Here is a 21,110-nt window from a genome sequence, read left to right as displayed (position 1 = left end):
GGTTTGGTATTCTAGTCGTCTTCACTGGAAGAAAGTATAAAAGCCTGCAAGTTAACTATTAAGAGTGGGATTTTAAAACTTCCTAGCTATGAGAGAGCAAGAGAAAGAGGAAGAGAGAGAGAGAGAGAGAAGGAGATAAAGTTGAGAGAGAGAGTGAGATAAATGCAATGAATGCTCTTCTAGTGTCTACGATCATCGGGGGTTCCGGTTAGTAAGCATATGTTTGATAAGTTTGTTTGATAAGTGTTTCATTAACGCTAGCAATGGAAATGGAAGTAATTGGGGCTAGCCTAGAATGCGTCTCGGCTAGGTGAAGATGCCACTGGTTCCGTTAGCGGTAACAAGTAATGAGCGAAACGAGATTGCGACGAGATTCGTTCTCTGTTGTTGCATTTTATACATCCTTTGCATTTGGTTTGACCCTGCTGACGTGCAGGGCCTTTTTGAGATTATCCCTAAAGTAGCGCTTCAGGGTAGTTTGGTAACATTACGACACTTTATGCTTCTTTCGCGGATCCCGCCGGGCCAGTTCGGGCGTCGAATGTAGGGGTAATTCACGCCACATGATCTGCAAAGGTAAAGACATTGCATTCGTTTCAAGCCGTACTGAAGGTAGCCAGGTAGTTTGGCAACTTACAATTTCCTCGTCGTCGGGAACGCGCGATAGAAGGTCTAGCACCTCGTTGTTGGGAACACTGTGTGGTCGAATGATTCTTCGGCTGAACTTAACCAGGCCCCACAGTAGTAGCAGCACTCTGATGGGGACGTAGTGCAGTACGAGGCAGGCAGCCAGTAGCAACAGAGCTGTCAACCAACTGAGCTCTGGCACGGAAAAGTTGAATGTGCTGAAAGAGAAAGATGATGTACGATGACATTGTGGGTCCAAACATGACTAAACTTTAAATAGTTAGGTACTTTTTAACACTCTCTCCCAGCGATGCCAGGAATCCGATCGTATTCTGTACGCTCTGCGACACCTCCTGTATGGCCTGCAGCCGTTCCTTGATTGTTTTCTTCTCCTCCTGTAACAGAAGTTAGGTAAAATAATAAAGCAATCGGCTGTGCACCACATTAATTATAAATAATGATACCGATGTTGTCCTACCTTTTCCTTGTCCTCTTCATCTTCATCATCGCTCGCCACGTCATACTCGTCCGCCGTCGATTGGGACGAGCTTCCTGTAAGCCATCGAATTAACCAGTTCCTAAGTAGCGCGAGGAGAAAGAGCGGGGTTAGATGCACCATCGCAATGTATAATTAATGTTTCATGCTTGGGTGCTTGCGTGGGCCGCTGCTGCATATACAGCGCAAGATGACCTTCGCTTGGGATTTCCGCGCACCTGCATCCTCCTATTTGCAAGCTACAACAAACATGAAACAACCCACACCTGTATAATGGTTTACTTACTTCAGCAAATACAGCAGGGCGACCGCCGGTATGGTGGAGATATCGAACCAGATGCATCCACAAACCCATAAAACCAGCGCTATAAACGACCGTATCGGAGATTCCCACTCAAAGCAGCTCCTGCAGAAGGGGTTGGTTTAGGAAGGAAACGGGTAGTGAAAAACATTAGTCTCAGTTAGATTTGGCCAGAATTGTTTGGGCATTGTTTACGTTGGTGCTTGGTTCGTTAGGGATGTGATTTTATTTGTATCGATTCCAATTCGTTGCACGGTTTCGGCAACAAAACACGCTATAAATTGATAATCGAATCCTTGACTCTTTCCCGGGGGATAGGTTTCGAATTGGATTTTATCATCGGTAGGCATCGTAAACAATTCTCCAGTAAGGAGAATACCATTGAATCATCCTTTTATTTTATCGCATATTTACAACGGCCCACAAAAGAGAAGGAGAAGGAGGCAAATCAAAGATGCATAAAGTATGTCTTTCAATGGGTACCAGGCGCCTCCATCTCCGAAGCTGCATCGTAGAAAACAATGATGAATTCCATTCCAGCATTTGTAAAAGGAAATCTGCATTAATTATGGAGTGTGTAAAAGAGCAGGAAAAATCTTTCCGTAACAGCATATATAGGAGGCGAATGGAGGCGGACATAAATGCAAATGCTTCTGGCACCTTCATTTTGTTTGCTTCCTCACACTTTCCGGCCTGTGATGTGATAAGGATGTTCAGTTATTTTGGTGTCGCTCTGTTTCCTCGTAACCACGCTCTTTAAATTGAGAACTTGGCAAAAGAGGCGATAAAAATATTTCCGTGAGAAAAAAAGCCGGCATAAATTCAACAGCGAAATGCCGGTCTTTTCCACAACACGATGTCGTCGATGGGGACAGCTTCCTTATGTGCTTTCCCGGAATGTTCACATTCTCTCACTGAGGTTTGGCTGTGGCGCAGAGTGTGTGTGGTGGTGTGGTGCAATACAATGGTACAATACTCACTGCACGAACTGTCCCACTTCGATAAAGTACATAATGACGGCCTTCAGGCGGGTGACGTTGCGCAGGAAGAGCTGCCGCTTGAACTTGGCTTCCTGCTGCACTAGCTTTTCCTCCTTCGGCTCGAGAACTCGCAGTGCCGCTCGCAGTTTGTTCCACATGACCGTCATCTCCAGCAGAATCTAATACCGAACCGAACCACAAATGCGAAAAGAAATTTAATCATCTCACGAACGCGTGTGCTACAAAACCATGAAGGGTTGCAGAGAGAAGAGAGAGAAAGAGAGAGAAGTGAACTCATTACCCACCTGAGGCTGGGTGCCTTTGGCGCGGGTGTACATCTTTTTGTCTTTCAGCGCGTACCAGCGCTTTTCACCGTTGCGTATCCGCAGCAGCGGAATGACGACTTTACCCAGGAACTCCACCTTGTGGTCACGATCCTCGTCGTAGACGGTGATTTCCAGCACCGAGGACATATCTTTCACGTTGCTATTGAAATAAACGAGGCGACAATGGGCGAATGAAGTCATTAGTAAGCCACCCAGAGCGTATGTCCACAAACCGTAATGTGATTCTTACAAGGTGAAGATTTTGTTCCAATTTGGTGTGAGCGTTTTGTATTCGGTTTGCGTCTGAAGTCGAGCGTTGATTAGCTCCAGCACAACGAACGGGTCAGATTTACCGCCGATGTCCGCTGCTGCCAGACCGGTCGCTCCGAACACCTTCACCGTGAGATGACCAACGTCACGCATGTTTTGTAGCGATTTGTGCCATATCTGCAACAAAAACTCACACTATTTTAGCGAGCTCAGATTTATCGGAAACGGAGCAGAACGCTTACGTATCGACTTTGGACGAGTGCACGCTCCTTGGAATCCTCTTTGTAGGCCGTGAGATCGGTAATGGTTTCCGAAGCCGTCGTCCCACTGATTGTCAGCATGAGATGCACCTCGCCCGTGCACTCTTCCAGCGGTTGCCAAATTCCGTGCGTACGCTCGCGTGGTAAACTTCGCAAATCGATCGTACATTTACCGTAGGTGTTGTACTTCCCGCATACGATCAGCTCCAGCAGCTGGTCATCGTCGAAAAGGTGCAGATCAAACTGCTCCAACCAACGTGCGCGGTACGCAATTTTAGACTTATACTTCTCGTTCCCTAGCCTGCGTAAAGACCGAATAGACACAACCCTCAGAACAAAAGACAAAATGGTCCAAGCGCCACTTACCTAAATCGGACATAGATATCGTTGAGGCCATTTTCAGCATCCGGTGGGAGTCCTTTGGCTTCGATCAGCACGATGGTTACGACTGAGCTCCAGATCTGCGACTTGAGGCGACGTGACGCATCGGCCAGCTTCGGATTGCGCTGAAAGTACTTTCGAGCGTGAACGGAAACGGAAAACGGGGAGGCGGGAGGTGGTGCGATTTTAGAGCAGAAAGAAAACAACGAGCACACCCTAGGGCGGGTGTAAAAACGTGTGATTGAACCTAAGTTTGAAGAGGCGGTCGTGTACATGGTGGCGAGAGACGATCGGAACCAAACAGGCCCAAATAATGGCGCGGTGCGGTTGCAAAGGAAACCAAAGTGTTGATGACCAAATCAGGAAAGAAAACAGTAGAGTAAAAGCAACAGAGTGAACGCTTTGGTTGCCTTGAGACAGGGAAACTGATGCGGACAGTGTGGTGTGAATGAGATGAAAGAGTGCTCTCACTTGCTCTTTGTCCTCTTGCGTCTTTGGCCATAGTGTGACGCTTAGTTTGAGCTCTCCGAGGTCTTTAGATGCTCGTTGGGCATCTTCGAGCTTGATCGTGAGGTCTTCCGCTCGGCTTAGTTCCAGCGAGGTGAGGTGCAGTTTGGCCGAGCCCATGAAGTCATCCTGAAGGCCCCAGTCATAGTCAAACACCTGTTCTGAGAAGTACACGGATCAGTCACGGAACGTCACGCTAGTCTGCCGGGACAGTCATCACCTTAATTACTATAGGTTGAAACGGATCTTCCACTGGCACGACGAACGTTTCGTCCCACGTGGGGTTTAGATCTTTATGAACGGTTTTCGATTTGTACAGCAAACGTCCCCCAACTTTAAATTTGACGTAAGGATCGCTCGTTCCTGCAGCATTCAATGATGTCCAAAAATGTCAAAATAAAGTCATCCAAAGCCGTATGCCAATCTTACCGCTCTTATCCATTGCCACCAGTCCATGGCCGCTGATCAGATGAACTCGGAGCTGGAAGAAGGAGTGTTGCCTTAGCTGTGTTTCTCGTCTTCGTTGCTGTTCGTCGGCGGGACTCAAACCGGATGTCCCACTAGGTCCTGGAATTTCTGAAACCTTAGGCAGTCCTCCGATTGTCAAATGTCCCAGCCCGCTCGGTCCGGCCGTCGTTTCGATGTCCACCTTCGTTGTGAGCACCTTGAGTACGCTAGCTACCGCGGACGTGGACGCCCCCTCACTAATCGACCCCACCCCTCCCGTGCCACTCATCGTTGCATTCCTATCTGCGGCACCTTTGGCCAGTGGCGAATCCCCGAGTGTCTGGGCACGATGACGAGGCGATTGATGAGGTGTGGCCGAGCTGCTGTGTTCTGCCGAACTGTTGTCGGCCGCGTAGTCGCTCTGGCTGTCCCGCCGACCGTCGTGCTCCTGGCCGAGCGACCCGCGTAGTCGTTCCTTACTGCGTCCTCGTGACCATCGGTGCTGGAAGAATGGATGAAACGAAGGGATTGTTGAATAGAGTTGTTCATGGTGAGCGTTATGTTTACGTACCCTTAGTGTGTTAAAAAATCCGTGCGTTCGTTGTATAACTCCGGCCGGTATGGTGGGAACATTTGCCGAACGGGCCCGCTGCGGCGAAGACTGCGGGGAGTCACCGGAACCGCCACAGTCGTTGCAGCTGAGCTCCGACGCCGATTTACTCAGGTGTTTCCGCAACGAGGAGCATTTGGATTCTAAATTCAGTCGAGAACGTTCTACAGAATTGAGGATGGCATTGTGTGGGGGTTTGTTTGTTTGTTTGGTGGAGCGTGGAAGAAGGTTGCGTATACGGCAAGCATAGGTGAGTTGCGCAAGGACAAGCGGACGGTGTTTCACGCCAGCATACAGACAGTGAAGTACAGAGATAAGCTAATTGAAATATTTATCATTTGGCACTAGTTGTTCTACAAACTATGGGAAAACACGAATATGTTTTGCTAAATCATTGTCAGTTACTACTTAATGGTCCTTGCATCCTTAGTACCGGGAATGGTTAATTGGTCTTGAGCGCATGGTGTGTTTACTTATAACGAGAACTTGTGTTTGTTCGTAACATTTTTGCCAACAAGGCAATTGAAAGTTGGAAGAAGTTTGTTTCCAAAGAAAGGATCCTGTTTGTACAGCAAATTCAAGAGAACCCTATAAATAGCAACTCGTATGATTTGTGACCCCTCTTGAGGCACAAGAACTTTTCTTCCAAGAGCATATTCTACCGGTACGAAAACTATCTTTTTTCAGCAAACAAATCTAACTTGTAAGCTGTGTTTTCGAAAAGAAAATTCCACAACAACAGCCACACTTCACAAAGCTCGTTGCAAACTTTTAAGAAGGACGCATAAGTGTTCCACTCCGGTTTTCCACGTTCTACCGTGAACGAGACTTCCAAATTTCGCCCGTTTCTTTAAAATTGCCCTTGAAAAGCCGTCGGTGGGTTGTGAGTTTTGCATGATTGTGTTTATTCGAGATGAATCTGCTGAGATACAGCATACAGCCGGCATTTGTTGCTGTGTCAGCATCTCCAATACCTCCGCAATGCGCCCGTTCAGGTGATGTTTGTTTATAATTATTGAACGCAGGCAAAGCGGGCCGTACTGTTTGGCTACCAAGTGAAGGTCGTAAAGTATATTGACAGGAATTCATAATGAGAATCGCCACAAAAATCAACAGGTGGCGAAAGAGATCTCGCACACACACTGCTGTGCTGTGCGGGAAGAGTTTTGCGCTGTTCGAACCGTTCGATCAAGTTAATGGGCGATAATGAAGCGATTTTAGATTGTGTTTTACGCGAGCGGGACGGATCTTGTGCACTGGAAACGATTTAATACGGACAGGGATGCGAAAAAGAATAATGCCCAAGGCGGGAAATTGATTGAAAAAAGGGCTTACACGACGACGAACGGAGCGGCGCGTGGATTAAATCGATCGAGCTGACTTGATACTGACTTGATTTAATTTAATGGTTCATTGACGGGGTATGATGGAAAATGTGGCAGCATGTACCAACCGAGCTGTCTGTGCATAAAAGCAAGGATAGCGCATACACAATGTGACAGGAAGTGGGTGAGCTCCCAGCCGCGTTCCTTGTGCGTGTATTACTGGGATTTAATCGAGCAAAATGGAGCAGCAAACAACTTTGCTCTCTCTGGCGCATAAATATTTTACCATTACAGAGCACTTGAAAACTTTAAAGCTGTTAGGCTTCGCGTGTATGTTTTTATTTCTACCCGTACGTGAAAATGTTCGCCGTCGGATGCCAGTCTGTGCCAGTACTCCCTAACACTGTGCCAATGGTTGTGTCATTTTACTTTCCGGTTGAATGAAAATGGTTGCTCTACTTCGTTCGTTGGTAGCGAGACCTGTTTTTAGCACGCCTGAGAGGACTTTTATGGTCGCTTCCTTCCGGCGCTTGGTGTTGGTGGTGTGGTGATGGTAATTGTAACAGTGCCTATGCAGTCCTTAATCAGGTCCATAATTACCAAATCAGAGTCGAGTCGTTTGTGAAGGGCTAGTTGTTTAATCCTTTACTTAGGGGTAATTCTAATTACATTCAAGAGTATTCTCGCACGAGAGAGCAAAAGTAAGTGGCTGAAGAAATGCTGGAAGATGCGGTGATGACCATTACTACTAAGTGTAGCTAAGGCAGGCAAACGATTATTACACCGCAGACATGTATGCGGTCCGTGACGTCGAGAGCTAATCAAGACGCACTCGGGTGAGATTAGGTGGTCTTCGCATGCAGAGGAGACCTCTGTTCAATCACTCCTTTCATCGCTCAAAACACTAATCTGGATGATGGCGTCCGCCGGTGTGATGGTTAAATTATAACCAAGGGCCATCATCGCACCACAATTGCCCGTATAGTGTGTGCTCTTTTTGTAATCATCCTTCATCGCATCGAAATTCTTCCCTGGGGGAGGGTGTTAAATTGTCTGACACGTGGATAAAGAAGCAACAGGACCGCTTCGGTGGAGCGGATGGTGCTTTAAAAGGAAACACAAAACTGGTGACTATACATTTATCGATCCATCGTCAACCCACACTAGTCGAAATGAGCGCAAGGTGGGTATTTGCGAATGGTCGGTTCAAGGTGCAAAGTTTCCTTCCCCCCAAAAAGTGAACGAAAGGTTGCACAAACTTTGAAAACGATACAATCTAAGAAAATGAAACGTTGGCGTGTTGAAAAATGCCAACGCAGGGCACCGGGCGGAAGTTTTCGGCCGGGTAGGTAGAATTCAACAATCACACCGCTGGGTCAGCCCGACCTGGCGATAAGGTCGGCTGACTTGGGAACGGGCCGTGCGAAATTTGATTGGCACGGCCTGTCCGATATGTCAGACCCAAGCAAACATGGCTAGGCAAACATCTGTTGATTTACGGTAGGGTTTGGTAACCCAGGAGTGGATCCAACCGCCAACCGGCAGTCCGGCAGAAGGGAGCAGAAAATTAAGCGGTAAATAATTTTCCTACAAGATGATCAAGGATGCGCATGGATTACACGCCGAATTAATGCTGAGGAAGACACATAAAACCCGAGCCATCAGAGTCAATTTAAAAGTTGTAGGCAGTACCGGAAAGCTGGTAATGAAGATGCGCCACCGTTTATGGTCGTGTCAAATTAATGTCTCAATTTCAAATTACTGTTTATCCACGAAATTTTCACCTCAAGGATCATCCTCTTCTCCGTAAATTGGGAGTATATTCGGGGAGAATTCTAGAGGATCTTCTGCCAAGACAGCATCCAGCAGCATCGAAAAGAAAGAACCCACAGAAAGTGGTTGAACTTGTGGAAAAAAATCCACGAGATAAGAAACAAAAATCGCTTCAGTAGCAACACAAGATGAAGGTTAAGGTCATCCGTTGACTATGGTCATCCAAACCCGGTCAGTGTGGATGTAGGTCTGTGCATACAGTGCCACCGTTCGGAATGGTTGGCCAGAGATTAAAATGCGGGTTAGCCAAAAAAAGCGAGCGATTATCGGGTCGTTCGTTCTCATTGTATTCCAGATGGCGTGTACTGTAGCGACAAACACACTACCGTATCGTTTCTAATCAACAAAATGGGAACCTGTAGAAGAAGTATTTCGTCGTTTTTGTTTCCTTACAGATCGCCATAAATCATTTCTCGCCTTGGTGCGAAATAATAAATGAAGTGTGAGAAACTGTGCAGCAATAGCACCAGAAATGGCGCTAAATAGACAGTCCATCTGTTTCGGGTGTGTTGCTGGTACGACAAAAACGTCTCTCCGCTAGAAATACGATCTAGTCCCAAGGAAATCCCATGAGGGGACGGATCGTTTTTGGAGCAAAACCCACCGATTTCCGGACATGATTTCCGGTCCGTGTCTGCCATAAGGTTGGGTTGTCTTTTGTCGGTTGTTTTGGTGAAAGGCAAACAATTTGTTCAGTAGAAGGACAGCGAAAATCGTTACTCCTATTTGTCTCACGAGTCGATGAGATGAGGAAAAAATCCACTCAACCGAAGATAGTAGGATTAGGGTCAAAAGTTTCCCACCACCTCCACAGTGTGTGTGCGGGGGACACATAGTCGAAAGAAAAACTAATTCCAGTAAATGTAGTTAGAGTGGAGTGGCAAACTTGGCATTTGCCTATTGCCTGTAGGATACAGACGCGACAAAAATAAACATAAAACTCACCGACAAAGACCACCAAACAAGCGCTCGAGCGAGTAAACACGACCTGCTGCCACAGCGTTCTGTACTGGCGCAGAACATGGGTTTAGCTGTTTTCGTCGCAGCGAAGAAAGAAATACACCAAACTGACCCACGACGGTTCGTGATGGGGCGAGTAGAGATGGTTTCCTTTTCCTGCGTACGTGTAGAATCCCCGGGAGTTTATCTTACGCGAACGTCATCAGCATTGATCATCGCCATCAGTGCGATCATCACACCGGTCAATCGAAAGGACCAGCATGACGACGCCGGCAGTAAGCATAAACAAGATGCTGTGCGTTGGGCTGGGAGAATATTTGGCATACTCCGTTCTGGGCTGAGTGTCACATTACAGTACCAGCCCAGCCGGTAAACGATATCCCTCCTCGCTGAGAAGGTCAAAGTTGAGCTGAAGCAACCGGAGAAATGATAAATAAAGACTTACAGATTGTGCTACGGGCGGGTAGCACAACAAGAAACCGTTCGTCCAATTTTGTCTGCTTCGATTTTCATCGTGCCGGAATCGCCCCGGAAAAAGCGCGAACCAGTTCGCTAGCCGGAACGATTGTTACCTCTGGGTAAATGTTTGTGTGTGCTTCAAGCTGCGATAAAATATGCGTTGCTCATAAAGCAGTGGACGCGCGACAAATACCCTTAAACATAAGCGCCGGCGTCGAAATGGTCCAATGAAAACGATGGGAAATACAATTTGCCCGTTGGGTGGAAATTTATAAATTATTTTATCTTTCTGTGCCACCGACCGGGGGCGCATCCCACATTCGCCCCAAAAAGGGGGTTGATATTTTGTCTTGTTTCTCGCGAATAAACATTGTGTAATGCTACGCGGACACTGGGCAGAAGGTTTCACGAGGTTCGCGAAAAGGATATGAAGAATTTAAATTTAGTCCGTTTTTTGAGGGTCGCAGTTCGAGAAGAATAATTGACCCACATTTTAGCGACGCTGAGACACGCCGAACGAAAGTTGGTTAAAGTGACCGATGAAAAGAATTTAATTTTGGTATGAATTTTTCGGAGTCTAATGATTTTGAAGCAAATTTTCTTGTCAAAGACTTCCACCACAAACGCGATAGAACAGAATGGAAAATGGAACTCCATCAAATTATGATTGTGAAAGCGTTCTGCATAGAAACATGTCATTAGACGACAATTGCTCTTCGAAGGCCTGGATTTAAGTCATTACGAAGACTGGTTGAGAAACATCACGAGCCGGGGAGTGGATAATTTCGATTTAATGATGTGACGGCTTAGTGATTTTATGCTTCACTTACTTCAAGGAGCTATGCTATGCTGCAAGGAGCCAAAGCTTAGCGTTTTCCCAGCAGCCGAGCCGGTCGGAGACTGAGAATTTCGATTTTTTCGGCAACGGTCACGTGAAAACTAATTAATGCAAGACATCTCGGGTGCACGTTTTTCCTACGGTGATGTTACACGTTCGTGAGTAATTTTCACACGCTTAGCGCCACACATAATTTGCTCTTTCTCTCTCACTCTCACGCACACACGCACTATACGGAAGGGTCTTCCCGAGAACCCGGAAACTGTAACCGGACGTGTAGCGATGCCGCCGAAGCACGCCGGTCCGCTCTGTTCCGTGGCCGACGAAAAACTGAACCGAACGGCACAGCCGGCACAAGCTGGTGCTGAATGAAAGAATGTTTCCGGCCAAGCCAGTGAGCCAGTGAACGATTGGCGCGTTTTCTGAATTTTCCGCTCATGCTCCGACTGGCGCTGGTGTATGATGCCGGCGGTTTCTTTTTTTCCGAGCGTGGAAATGTTGCTGAAACACACACGCAGCTGATGCAATGGGTTCATGTATGCGTTTTGGGGAAGCGTCCATTATGGAAGGCAGAAAAGAGATACCAGCTTGTAGGGATAATCGTATGATAATTGTGATGAAGGTGATTAGGAGATTCCAGCGCCACAATGTGCAACAGAGTGCTGGGCAAATCACGAAACACAAACGGTGCGCTTTCACCGCATTCTGAGTTTACAAAACAAATTAACCAAATAATTGATGAGATATTGTTTTTGATGGTATAGTTTCTCACAAAAGGGTTTGCTCATTCCATTCCCATCAGAGTGCACATGATGAACAAATAATCATTCCCTTACCAGGAATTCTGTAGTTAAAAGATTGAAACATAACAAAATGCTAAGCCCAAAAGAGTAGCTTCAAAACACACTTGACCTTGACCCTTCGAAGCATACTTCCAGCTGACAAACAGCATCCTTCTGAAGGCCTATTTAATGGGAGTTTCGGGCCAGAATTTCAATACATCCAAGCAATAGCGTACGTACCAACCGTTGCCTCTACGAGAAACTCAAGTGGGAATAAGATTCGTACCAATCGAACATCGAAATGATGACATCCATGTCGCGGATGTGCTTTCCCGTTGTCAAATGCTCTTATTATAAACATCCAAGGGTGGCCCCTTGTCGAGCGAGAATATGACGAAGGATTGGTTGAAGGGATGTTGAAATGTTTATATACGCGGATGTGGAACTGTAACAAGGCGCTGAGACGCGCTTTAGATGGGTCTTGATTGTGACAATCGACACATATTTGGGTCGAAACGGCAACAACTTGACAAAGTTTTATCCATTACAACTTCAGTTTATCGATCGGTGCAATAATTTTTTATAATGCAACTGTACGTTGTACGTGGATGACGCTTTAAAATGCTCTTAAAAAGTTGCCCTCTTGGTGAGAGATTTTTTACTGTTTTAGTCCTAAGAGTCATGTCATGGGAGCCTTATTGCAAACTTCAGGTAGGGTTTGTTTTTGGTTTGGTCTCGACCAGCGCATTTAATTGGATCATCCAGACTTTTGTTCCTCAAAATATCGATCCCAATCGAGAGGCTGTGTCAAACGACGTGCATGGCATCGATCGGTCGATGTTGCTGGAATTGAATTACATTTTCAATCTGCACTGTTCGACCCCGAAAAAGCGATGCCTCTGTGCACTGCCGGGGACGGCAGACCATCCTCGGCTGAAACTGCCCAAAAACGGAAAGTCATTTCCATGCACAGCGAAGAAACTGTTCGGATGATGTATGGAGGTGTCTTATGACGGTTGAGCTACATGAGTTCCATTATTTGGATGCCAACGGCGAAGAAGAGACCTTGCGGTTGTGCTCGAAACGACCGAAAGGTAAATTGCAAACCAATGCTCGAGCATCCCCCGAGGGTCGGACAAGTAAGCGCCGAACAGGATCCGGTATCTTCTGAATGGTCCAATAAATTATGTAGCAGCCAGCAGCATATGGAGAGAGCTTTTGGCGAAAATGTTATACTACACCTTCGAAGGGTAATTTTTGGCATGGACAGGACAGTATGAGACGTGGACGTGGTACAATTTCAAAGTAAATGTGTCATTCGGTTTCAACGCTTTGTATGACATAAGCGGGACGGGAATACAATTTCATGCAAACGTTCTACGCAGGAATGCAAAACCACATCTTTCTTGTACTCATTTGGCTCGAATCGCGGACGTTAGGCGTGGGGGCACCACTGATAAAACGGCTACCCCAACATGTACCGGTCGGGGGAGGTGCATTACTGACTCCTTCCCGTGCAACTGTTGCGTTTGCAGGATCGTTTAGTTTCATTCGCTTATTTTCCACCGGTAGCTATATCATGATGAGTGGCAGTGCGAAGTGTCCTCGGAGAGTTGCTGCAAAAGATACAACTAAAAGCTCATCCCATCCCTTACGAGAAGCGTACGAGTTTTCCAACCGACCATCATGACACGCACGCGAGTCGAATCCACGCGCTAAAGGGTAGGTCTACGGCACATTCAAAACATTCTCGTCCTCTACAACACCGGCGACCGTGCTTCGGGTGTCATAAAGCGTTGAATAATGTATGATCTCATGTGTGACCGCCCGGCGACTGATGCCGAATTTGCGATTAGAGTGTCGAATTATAGATGAGAATCGGTGACTCTACAGTACGTGCAAATAGAACGGCAGTAGTTGGATAAGCCGTTGTACAAATAGGATTTAAACAAATCATTTCGAAGAGTTACCTTAAACATTAAGGAAACATTGCTTGTTATTACCAGAAGTTTGTACCTTTCTAACCACCACCAAATGTGGTGAATTTTGCTTTTAATCTCCAACAATCTAACACCTGTTACTACTCTACCTAATAGCTTCAATGCATTGATTAGTCCACGAGCGGTAGACACATTGTGCAATATTGGTTTCATTGTAACTCTTTGCCTCCTTTCGCCCATACAACATCGATGTGCGTCCCCACGTCCCTATAAGCTTATTACTAATCTATTATTCAGCACACCAGCTCCATCGATTCCGTCGGATCGACTTTTCCTAATCAGCTTGTGGTAATTGTGGAGCAATCAATAGCTTATACGCCCTGGATGACGGGCGGAGAAGTGGAGAATTTCTCCTAATGGGAACAGGGAACAGGGTCGTGGAAGTCCTAATACTCGGGCGGGTTCAATTGAAGGCGACGTGTTGCATCGAACACTGTTTAATTATGCCAGCATTGTTTTCAGCTGTAAAAGAGCAGCTTGTGCTTGTGCAGGGCAAGAAAATGTTATTGTGTAGCTTCGGCACACTTTATAAAGCCTAGATGTGGGCCCGTCGGAAGTGTAAAATAATTGTGAATAATTATTCCCTACGGCCATGGCATGTGCACACAAGGTTTATACGGCTGTTAACTATGGTGCTTTAGTCTAAAAGCATACAAAATACAAACCTCCCTGCTATGGAGGACACCGTACAGACGGTTGGCTAATATCTAAAGTTGCTAAATTTAGGTCCCGGTAGTGGAATAAAACCGAATGTCTCTTCTAGTGGAAGTATCTCATTGCCCTAGTTGGATTAGGGCTGGCTGATTTTATTGTACTTTTTATTGGGATGATTATTATGTTCGTTATTTATGTTTGCTCTAGTTACATCCCCGCTTCATGGGTGTTATTTAAAATTTAATTTGCGACTGTCCGTTAGGTTGTACCTTTGGTACGTGGGTCTGGAAGTAAGGTACATTTTTGAAGATTTGCAGACACTGGAGCTTGAACTTCTTGTTGTATAGGCCGTACTTGCGTTACTTCATAATGTTCTAAAAAGTACCCAAGATGGGATTTGGCCATCTTTCGTATTTCATGACGTTTTGCCTTGTACGTGTTTTCCTGCAACACCTTCACGTGCATCATTGTTTTCGCTTCAAAATTAATTGCGGTTTAACGCTGGACGAGAGGGTGTCGTTGGATCAAACGTCGACGGGGGTTCTACGGACCATACCATAACTCTGTAGCACCTATATTTATCCTCCCCAATGAATTTGCTCGCCACCAAACAGGGGAATGTCGCTGCCGAATGGTGCGCAAGAAGCGAAAGCATCAAGTTCGAACCTGAATAGCCCCGAGTCATTTAACATTCGTGAAATATTAATTATCAATTTGGGGCCTTCAGGCGACCGCCGTGCCTGCTAGCGTGCCTACAGCAAAGGAGACACGCACACGTGGACTCTGTGGAGTATCGGTATCACGTTGAGTTTTGCCCTAGCGGAGCCACAAACCATGGCGCTAGCATCTAGCAAGGACACACTAAGCAGAAAGCAAAGAGCCACGACATCAAAGCGCAAACGAGAAAAAGGTGCGATACTTACTGCTTCCGCTGCTACTACTGCCGCCTCCACTGCCTCCTATTCCACCTCCAGTGCTGATGCTTGTCATTCCTCCACCTCCTCCTCCTCCTCCACCACCACCGAGGCTACTACTTCCTGCCCCAGGTGTGACCGATGTGGAACATGCGGTTGCCGCCATTACTGCTTGTATCTGCTGAAACGATGACGTTGAGCTTGCCTACTTGCCTTCCCTTTTGTGGCTGATAAACGAGGCCGGAACAGATGTTGGCGAGCGCTCTTATCTTTTCGACGAGTTATGTTTTCTGTCTCCCAGTGCTTCTGCTTGCCGTCAACACACAACCAACACTTGTTTGTCTACGGGTTCAGCTATTCCGCGCCCTGTTCCACGTGTCGGACGATCGCGTGCTTTCGAGGGTGGATATTGAGCACTGTTTACATTGGTGTACGCGCTCGGAGATTTGGTCCTGCGGTCACTTAAGGGTTGTTCTTCGTCCTTTTTTTTCAAGATAAATATACCTCACTCACACGAAACACATACACGCGGGTTGTTCCATTGACATTTAGCAGCTTTTCGAACGAAATCTTAAAGCTGAACCCCGACAGTCTTCATGTCCTGTTTTTTACTACGCTCACCTACATTTTGCCCGAGCGCGGACACACTTCATTTTTCACGCATCGTTTTCGTTTAGCTCGGCAGGGAAAATGGCGAGAAGAACCGGGTGGGAGGAGAAAATGAGTCACCGGGGATGGAAATAACTCAACCCCCGAAAGCTTAAGTGAGCGAAGGAGTTCTTTCTGCTTGCGCTTCACGCCCTTCACGAGTGGATAAAGAACGCGTTAAAAAGGCGGACAGAAAAGGCCTAGAGGAAGGAATCGATGAGCTCACACACCATCGCGAACACTAACTGCAAAGTGACTGGTTCGGTTGGCACTGTTGCACGGTCCGCGAGCGAGCCACACCGTTCGGAAGCACCGCTGAGGAAAGGCCAAACAGAATGGGCCAGCGCACAGAAGGAGAAGAAGGCGGCGAAGGATTCGTTACGGTGAGACACATTTTTCTTCGCAACTTCGCGGGGAATGTGTTCCAACTGTGCTGCTGCTGCTGGCTGTGTGATGTTGTTCGGCGATGGTTGTTAGTTCCTTTCCCGCGGCAAAAAAGGTGTTGCACGGTTCGGCTTTTCCTTTTTGATGATTGCAAATTCCTTCCCGGGGCGACTTGTGGGACGAAGTTTTCCTCCACGGTGTGAGACAATGCGGAAGCGTTTTGTTCGACTTCCGCTGGCGAATTGTGTGTTTTGCCGCTGTGTTTCCGTGTTTCGATTTTTTATCTTTCGTTTGTCATTGTCGTGGCTCTCGAGTTTACAGGCCTGCCGGTTCCTTCTTCATGGCTTGAATGATATCCTTCGCGAGCTGCAAATTGATTGAAGTTGTCAACTGATGGCGGCGTTAGCATGAGAGCTGTTTGACGAAGGAGCTTTTATTCTGAAAAAAAACGGAGGGAATGTGAAACGAAAAGCTTTTGTTAGTGGGAGTTCGGTACTTCGTCGATGCTATTGGTCTGGTAGCATTTAATAATAAGATTTTTTTAAATGACATTTACAATTTCATAATTCCATCCAAAGGGTTAATAATTCGGCCGAATGCCGTGACTTTTACTCTTCGAGTAACTTGTCGAGCGCTCATGTCGAGTTGTCGTCATAAGCGAGGGTGGCTTCGAGTGTAACCAGTTGCAAATTTGGTTTATTGACACCATTTTTCAACCCGTCCGTAAAAGGTGAACATATTTGTCAGACTCAACCAACCGAAAAACGTCCACCAGTGTGGGGGGAAAACATACAGGCGCAGGTACTGGCGTTTGCTGATTTGCAACTAGTTCTTTTTATTAGGTGCTTTTTGCGTGCCTATTCGTGTTGCATGCACCAATTTATAGTGCCCTAGCCGTTTTGTACCTTTGGTACATTTTTATACGAAACGCGAAGTGGAAGTGGAACTGTTTTGTACCACCTGTCTGGTATAATTTTACGCTGGTCTGAACGTCGTAGCTCATCGAATTGAGAGTTTTCAGCGTTGGGTTTAAAGTAGCCGAAATAGAAGTGCGGGGAAATAAAAGGGGTGATAATAAGAGATAAATTGAAAACGATCAATAACAACTCGTTTTAAATGAAATATTTATTTTCCACCATTACCTTTTTTAACTTCTATACATTGGTGTGTTGCAACAAGAAAAAATAACTATTGCATAAAAACTTAAGTGACACCTCTTGTCACTTAGAACGAACATAAATTGTACGTGTTTCAGACGGTAGGGATACTGAACTTTCCCAGTAAATCCTTTAGGATGTGCCGTCTGAAAAAGAAATCAAATGTCCCACACGTGGTGTTGGTCTTAGCAAATAAACATTTTACGATTCCTTTACTGCCCGCCTGCAGTGAAGCAGAAACGCTCCTCAACAACCATCATCGTCCGGATCGTCCGTTGAACTTTATTGGAATTTGTTTTACCGAGCGCGTCAAACAACCACATGACCAGCCAACACCTGTTCTCCTTTACAAGAGACAGCGAAGGAAATAAAACTCGCCTCATCGCAGACACGAGAACATTGCGCACAGACTGAGTCTTGGGTGATGTTGGGTGACGTTTTTCACTTTCCTTTTTTCCCTCAAAATCCCATCCCAACGGAGCGGCATAATCGATCAACGGAAAGCAAACACGCCGACCATTATAGCAGTGAAAACCGCCGGACACAATGCAGCAGCAATTGTTTTCGGTTGGCATTAGGCCAATCGTCATTAAGTTTCCCAGTGCCTGCATGTGTTACGTTTCCGCCGTCTACGTCATCAGCGACGGCGAGAAATGGAATAAAAGAAAGAAATTTAATTTTTAGGCGACATTTAACCGAACTCTCGTTAGATTGCGTACCACGTGTCGCTGCAGTAGTGGTGAGCCGAGATGGAAGAAAAAAAATCCAAATACAAGACTAGAGAATACAGACAGAATGAGTAGCTTGTCAGTGACTAGCCGCAGTCAAACGAAACGATCGTCAGGCGACTGAGCAGTTCTAGGACCAAGAGCTCTAGAAGCAGTACAATCTCGAAGTCGTAACCACCAGTCAGTTCTCAAGCAGTGAAAAATAGCTCGGGGACATGTCGGCGACAATCCGGCAAGGACGAAACGGTCGCAACGTGCCTCCTATCATCACCAAGTCTGGCATGTTTGTTTCATTTTCCCCGCGAACTCTTATTGCTCACCATGTAGCGGGTTTACTTTCGCTAGCCGCGGCTGCTCTTGCGCTGCTGGTAATTTGAATTGTAAATTGAAAAGTTAACGTTCTCTGACAGCAAGATGGGGTGCTTCTGCGATTCGCGCAATGCACTGCCACAGACTCGTCAAAATGGGGCGTTTAAATTTGCTACGAATAAATAGCAACAAATCGGTGGACATTAATCGCGATTTGCTGTACGATCGCAAGTCGGCCAGGGTCATCAACAGTATTGTCCAACGCAACCCAAACTGGTGGCTGTTGACGTCACGTGGGCGAGAAAATGTAATCGGAAGATGCAGGGGTCAAAGCAATGAGGATAGACCATTTAAAAGAGATAAAAAGATCATGTCCTGTAAATGATCCAAATGGCCAGCAACTCCACGTCCTGTCCATGAACTGCTTCGGCACAAGACGTTATGGAGAATTGAAGAAATTTGTCCTACGCGAACTGGAAAGGTCTTGTGCTAAGTGATACATAGCCTCCACCAAACGGCAGAGCATATTGGAGGGGTTCTGGAAAGTGGCTCGTTCAAACAAATCGAATCATAAATCGAGTTAGTAACAACGACGCTTGGGCAAAGGATGAGTATACGCTCGAAGCGATAGGGGGCCTTTTGCCGAAGAAAACACACAGCGCGTTTCGATTCGAGACGGATGATATTTCATCACCAGGCATCATCCGTCGTCTTTCTCATCATTACCATCATCATCAACATCATCATGGATGTCGCTTTGCGAAGGTTGACGAACAGAAACCATGATGGGATTAAATGCATATAAAAGCAAATCCTGGACAAATCACGGAAGGAACATCTTCACGTACATGCTCATCCTTTTGGTGTCTAATTCTGGGTTCGCTTCTTCGCTTTGCTCGCAGGTAGGAGTGGTTGCGTGAAGTGAAGCATAATCGGTGTGCAATACTAGTCTCATGTAATCGCAAACCAAACCCAGGCCGAGCTGACTCCTAAGGGGTGCGCGTACTCCATGGATGGAAATGAAAAATGTTCACGTGGCATGGTGTACGTGGCCTGTTTGATACGTGATGCTCGTTAGTGAAGTGTGAAAACGAAGGCAAATGTGTCACTAGCACTGGGTTGGCGAGAGTTGAAGAAAAGTATTTGACTGTGATATGGGTAGACTCCTTAGGCATGATATGCATCTATTCAATCAGCCATATTGAGAAGCATTCGGGATATTGCTAGGTCTTGTAGGTAGCATCAAGTTTCACTTTATATAATTCTAACAAATACACATTTAAAATGCCATTTTTCATACTAATTATTCAGAGCATCCCCATATGTGTGCAAGATGAAATAACGCAGTTTGAGAAAGAATTATTGATAACCGTCCCATAATGATGTCTCATAATTATTTGTTTTTTTTTTCACTCAATGCCAACCCATGAAAAACAATAAATTACGTGCTGCTGTTTTAATGGATATTATGTTCACAAACAAAACAAGTCTTCCGCTGGCACGGCAAGATTTTCTAGCCGAGCGCCGAGCCAAAATGAAAAGAACATGGTACATAAAAATCGAAATCTTGTACCGAGCAAACGATACCGCTGGCTGGTGGTGGCTGGAGATAATTATGGTATACACGGCCGAGAGGAAATTCACAACACGAGCCAGCAGCACAAACGGCGTTCAACATGCGATTTGTGTGGCCCCGTTCTAGTCGATGCAATGGGCATGGACCTGATGGGGTCTTGCACATACTGGCACGAAAGCAAGCACCCCGAATGATCAACCATCAAGTATAAACCCGTAGCGTAGTACCCGTTGGGGCGAGAAAACGGAATCAACCCTCCAGTCCTTGACACTGCGGAGAAGAAGGGGAGTGGGCCAAAAATCAATGTTTTGCTGATTAATTATGCGACCATTTTGGGGCTGTGTCCGATTGGAGTGATTCCATGGTTTCTGGAAGGAAAAAAAATGAGAGCTGGGTTTTTTTGCTTCCCAGCTCTGTTTCTCCTCTCATTGCATGCCACACGACAATGACTGCGTGCGTGTACTGCGTTCGATTGTGTGGAGGGTTTAAATGAGCTCACTGGACCATGTGGCAATCTTAGCCCGTCGCGATTAGGTCCCGAGGGATTTGCACGTTAGTCACGCTTTCTCACTCCTTGAAAAACCATGCTTCGCAGGTAGAACTCGAGCACACTGGTGTAATGTTTCACTGCATAAATTCAGCCGCCGGCACGAGCACACGCACAGGATTGGGTACGGGAAATGTGCAACAGCGTATTCCTTTAGACACGAATACCACGCGCCTGAATATTCAGAATACCGGTCGAGCCGCCGGGGATCGGTGTAGCGTCTACGCGCGCTAGTGTTTTCGCAAATTTTATGACCAACTAGCACCTCGGTGGCGCCAGAAGGACATCCTAACCTGCCTGCGTTCCCTGCCACCCGTGTGCGCCGGAACTGCAGGGGTCGTATAGTCGGAAGTCGGAGGATGGAAAGTAATTATTTTGTCAACCTTACAGCAAACAAAACGGGACGGTAAGGTGGAACGGAAACCAGTGAGTCTCTTCGTGTGGTTCCGGTTTGGTGGTTTGGGGTTTCCCGCGAGACCGAAGACACAAGCCCGTGGCAGAAGCTTGGGCAACCCAACGAATTCCAATTAATTTCGCATCAACACAGTGCAAGTCTGCTTTTTCACCGCAGGACACGCAAGCGAGGGTTGAGTTTTTCTTCTTATGTTGTTGCATAGTTTACCATTCCGAAACGAAGGATTCGTTTGGTGTCTCTGTGTGTATGTGTGCCGACTTTACCTGGTAGAGCTAAGTTTGAATGTAAAATTGTGTTTCTTTCTTACCTGTGAATTATTGTCGAGAAGAACAAACGTAACGCCGGCGAAGAATACATTAATTCCCACTTAAGCTGA

At 46.4% G+C, this 21,110-nt stretch overlaps 1 protein-coding gene across 1 annotated transcript; it reads right to left on the bottom strand.

Annotated features, from left to right (window-relative positions):
• Positions 1-487: 487 nt before the first annotated feature.
• On the bottom strand, positions 488-15,136 carry LOC128304058 (multiple C2 and transmembrane domain-containing protein). Its single transcript, XM_053041183.1, has 15 exons — positions 14,980-15,136; positions 5,167-5,369; positions 4,578-5,097; positions 4,369-4,511; positions 4,113-4,304; positions 3,627-3,775; positions 3,243-3,561; positions 2,981-3,177; positions 2,710-2,890; positions 2,405-2,583; positions 1,410-1,529; positions 1,106-1,205; positions 916-1,022; positions 638-845; positions 488-568 (listed from the first exon to the last, which is right to left on the bottom strand). The coding sequence occupies exons 1-15, from the start codon at positions 15,134-15,136 to the stop codon at positions 488-490; spliced, it is 2,856 nt and encodes a 951-aa protein (XP_052897143.1).
• Positions 15,137-21,110: the final 5,974 nt, after the last annotated feature.

This window comes from Anopheles moucheti, chromosome 3 (assembly GCF_943734755.1).
Source record: "Anopheles moucheti chromosome 3, idAnoMoucSN_F20_07, whole genome shotgun sequence".
In the NCBI taxonomy this organism is placed as follows: Eukaryota; Metazoa; Arthropoda; class Insecta; order Diptera; family Culicidae; genus Anopheles; species Anopheles moucheti.
This window is presented reverse-complemented; position numbering and strand designations above follow the sequence as displayed.